The sequence below is a fragment of the Astatotilapia calliptera genome, chromosome 23 (genome assembly GCF_900246225.1).
Source record: "Astatotilapia calliptera chromosome 23, fAstCal1.2, whole genome shotgun sequence".
In the NCBI taxonomy this organism is placed as follows: domain Eukaryota; kingdom Metazoa; phylum Chordata; class Actinopteri; order Cichliformes; family Cichlidae; genus Astatotilapia; species Astatotilapia calliptera.
The window spans coordinates 37,762,996-37,765,495 of NC_039323.1; the positions used below are offsets into that span (position 1 = coordinate 37,762,996).

The following is a 2,500-nucleotide window of genomic DNA, read 5'->3' on the forward strand; positions in this document are numbered from 1 at the left end:
AAAATAAATTTAAAATTTTTGTGTTTTGTGTTTCCAATTTCCTGATTTCTTCCCGCCCACCGCCCCTGAACAAACAAACAAACTCCGTGTCACGGTGAAAACCAGCTTGAAGTTTCTGGTAGAAATCCAAGCGCTGACCTCACGCGCAGATCTGTGGCTCATTCTGCCAAAAACGGGTACCCACCCGCCACCAACATAACACCCACACCCTTAAGTGGCACCAGGCCAATACAACTTTGGGGCCAGCTTGTAGGAACCCAGCCTGGCTGCACCGTCACCACGGCCCACTCTCTCAGAGGGGGTTCAACTAAACCGCGGCGGGGGAGTTGCAAATGAACAATTACGTGAATCCAAAAAAGAAAAAAACATGAAATGAAAAATTCCTCCATATATTCATCTTCCAAATCATGTTTATAGAAAGCAGACCAACGCTGTACTATGACTTTAGTGAAAATCCGTAGAATAATTTCCCCACAATATAAACATCTAGGCTTTCAAGCACATTTTAAATAATCGATTCTTAATGATTCGTAATGGTTTCGCCCTCGTCTAGAAAAGTAAATAAAAGGGAACACTCAAGAGCAACTTCTTCGAATGAACACTTTCCATTTTCCACTTACATTGCATCAGTAAAATCACAACAGGAAGATACAGGGACGTCCCCATCATTATCGTCCCCAAACTCTGCCTGGAGTCTCGTCTTCGGAGGAAGGAGCGAGGAGGCAGATCTCGAGCCTCGGCTTTGTTGTTCACTTGTTCGCAACTCCCAGATAATTCATCCGGCATCCAGGGAATAAACTGATCTCCCGGGAGGGTGTGTGAGCGCGCGTGTCAAGCAACCGGACCGACCCGGCGCTCAGCTCCTGGCACGAGAAACAGACGAGCGTGAAGTCGCAACTTCTGCACGGAGCAGTCAGCGAGATCGACGTCCCGGCTGAAAAGTGCGGTGAGCAATGGCGAGCAGCCTCTGTCACTGTCAGAGAGACGCGAATGGATGCTCTCTGTTCTCGCTGGGCGGCTGGTTGAGATTGAGGTGGAGGGAGAAAGGGAGGGAGGGCGGAGTGAGCTCTGATGAGCAGAGCGGCGGAGCGCCGAGAGCGCAGCGCCGTGTCCAAGACGCGCACTGCACTGCCAAGTGGCCACATAGCGGTGGTGTGGCAGCAAAGGTGTGGTCGCCTTAATACCGAACCCCGAGGGAGACCTGCGAGTTATGCTGAACTTTGAGGCCCACTCCACGTAGAAACACACACATATTACAGTTTCTTCCTTCAATGTTGGAGACAAGTTTGTTAGAAACAGTCAAAATCAATATGGAGTATTTAAACAGTTTTGATGTTACCAGGTTGCTCAAAAATCTCTTTGGTTTCAGTAATCATGAAACAGGTGATCTGTCGGAGCAGAGGACGCACACTGAGATGCAACACTACGAATTAGGAGTTAACAGAAGAACTGTAAAGGTCTGAAATCGTTTGCGTTTTTATGAAAGGAGGGGTGCCAAACATAAGGCCCGGGGCACAGAATAGGCCCAGCAAAGACTCCAATTTGGCCCACCTGATGAACATTGTGTGTAGATTTTGAACTTTAAACGGTAGATTTTACAGCTAGCTTTTCTTAATGATAATCACCATACTACGCCAAAGCAATTAAGTCATGGATAAACAGAAAAATGACAGAAAAGAACAGCAATGTCTGTTTTTTTGTTGTTGTTGTTTTTGTTTTGTTTTTTTACAGTATGTCCACAGTACAAAAACAAACCCCAAGATTTTCTGTAAATTAATTAAAACCAATTTGGGTTTAAAGACCAGAAAGTTGGCGTCATTAAAACTGTGCCGGGCACCTTCAAGGTTCAAAAACAGTAATGTATTTCAGCTTTTCCACCATAACAGAAAACGAGTTGTTGGGCAAAGAATTTTCTTTCAAGTTATTCATTCGTCAACTCTGAAAATCTCCCTGTGTTTTGTGAGTATGAGCTCATGATTTCACTTGGATTTCACATGAGGTCTCGTAAGTGGTTCTGAAAGTGATCCTGTCCAATTATGCTTTTGCTCATGATTTTGTATAGGATGGATTTAAATAATAACGAGTGTTTAACAGAGAAAAAAAAGCACTGACATTTAAAGTATGGTGCAATCAAAAGCTTATTTAAGCAAAGTAATTCTCATTAAACCTGAAATGCATGACAATAGTTTTTTTCCTCAATAGAAAGCTGAATGCTGATTATATCCAGAGAAAGACGGGTTATTACTCATCAGCAGAGCATTGATTCCTCAACAATTACTCAACAAGAGATTCAGCGAGGCACGCAGATTGCATTACAGACCTTTTGAACAAATGGAGAACAGAAGGACATAAATTAATTTGTCAGGATGCATTATTTCACAGTATTTTTGTAGTTATTCAATTTTAATCATCTGTGCAGCACCAGTTCCTAAACACCTCTAAAGTGCTGCAGGAGAGGGGAATTCAAGTCATCAGGGCACCGAGTCAAACATCTCAACTG

At 43.6% G+C, this 2,500-nt stretch overlaps 1 protein-coding gene across 2 annotated transcripts in view; it reads right to left on the reverse strand.

The window, feature by feature from the left end:
- jam2a (junctional adhesion molecule 2a) overlaps window positions 1-1,095 on the reverse strand; it is a 20,690-nt gene extending 19,595 nt beyond the window's left edge. Inside the window, exon 1 of one of the 2 annotated variants that reach the window (XM_026158613.1) lies at window positions 621-1,095. In XM_026158613.1, coding sequence (XP_026014398.1) covers window positions 621-786 — 166 coding nt within the window. In that variant the 5' untranslated portion in view covers window positions 787-1,095. The remainder of the gene's footprint in view (window positions 1-620) is intronic. The other variant, XM_026158614.1, reaches the window with a different exon arrangement.
- Window positions 1,096-2,500: the final 1,405 nt, after the last annotated feature.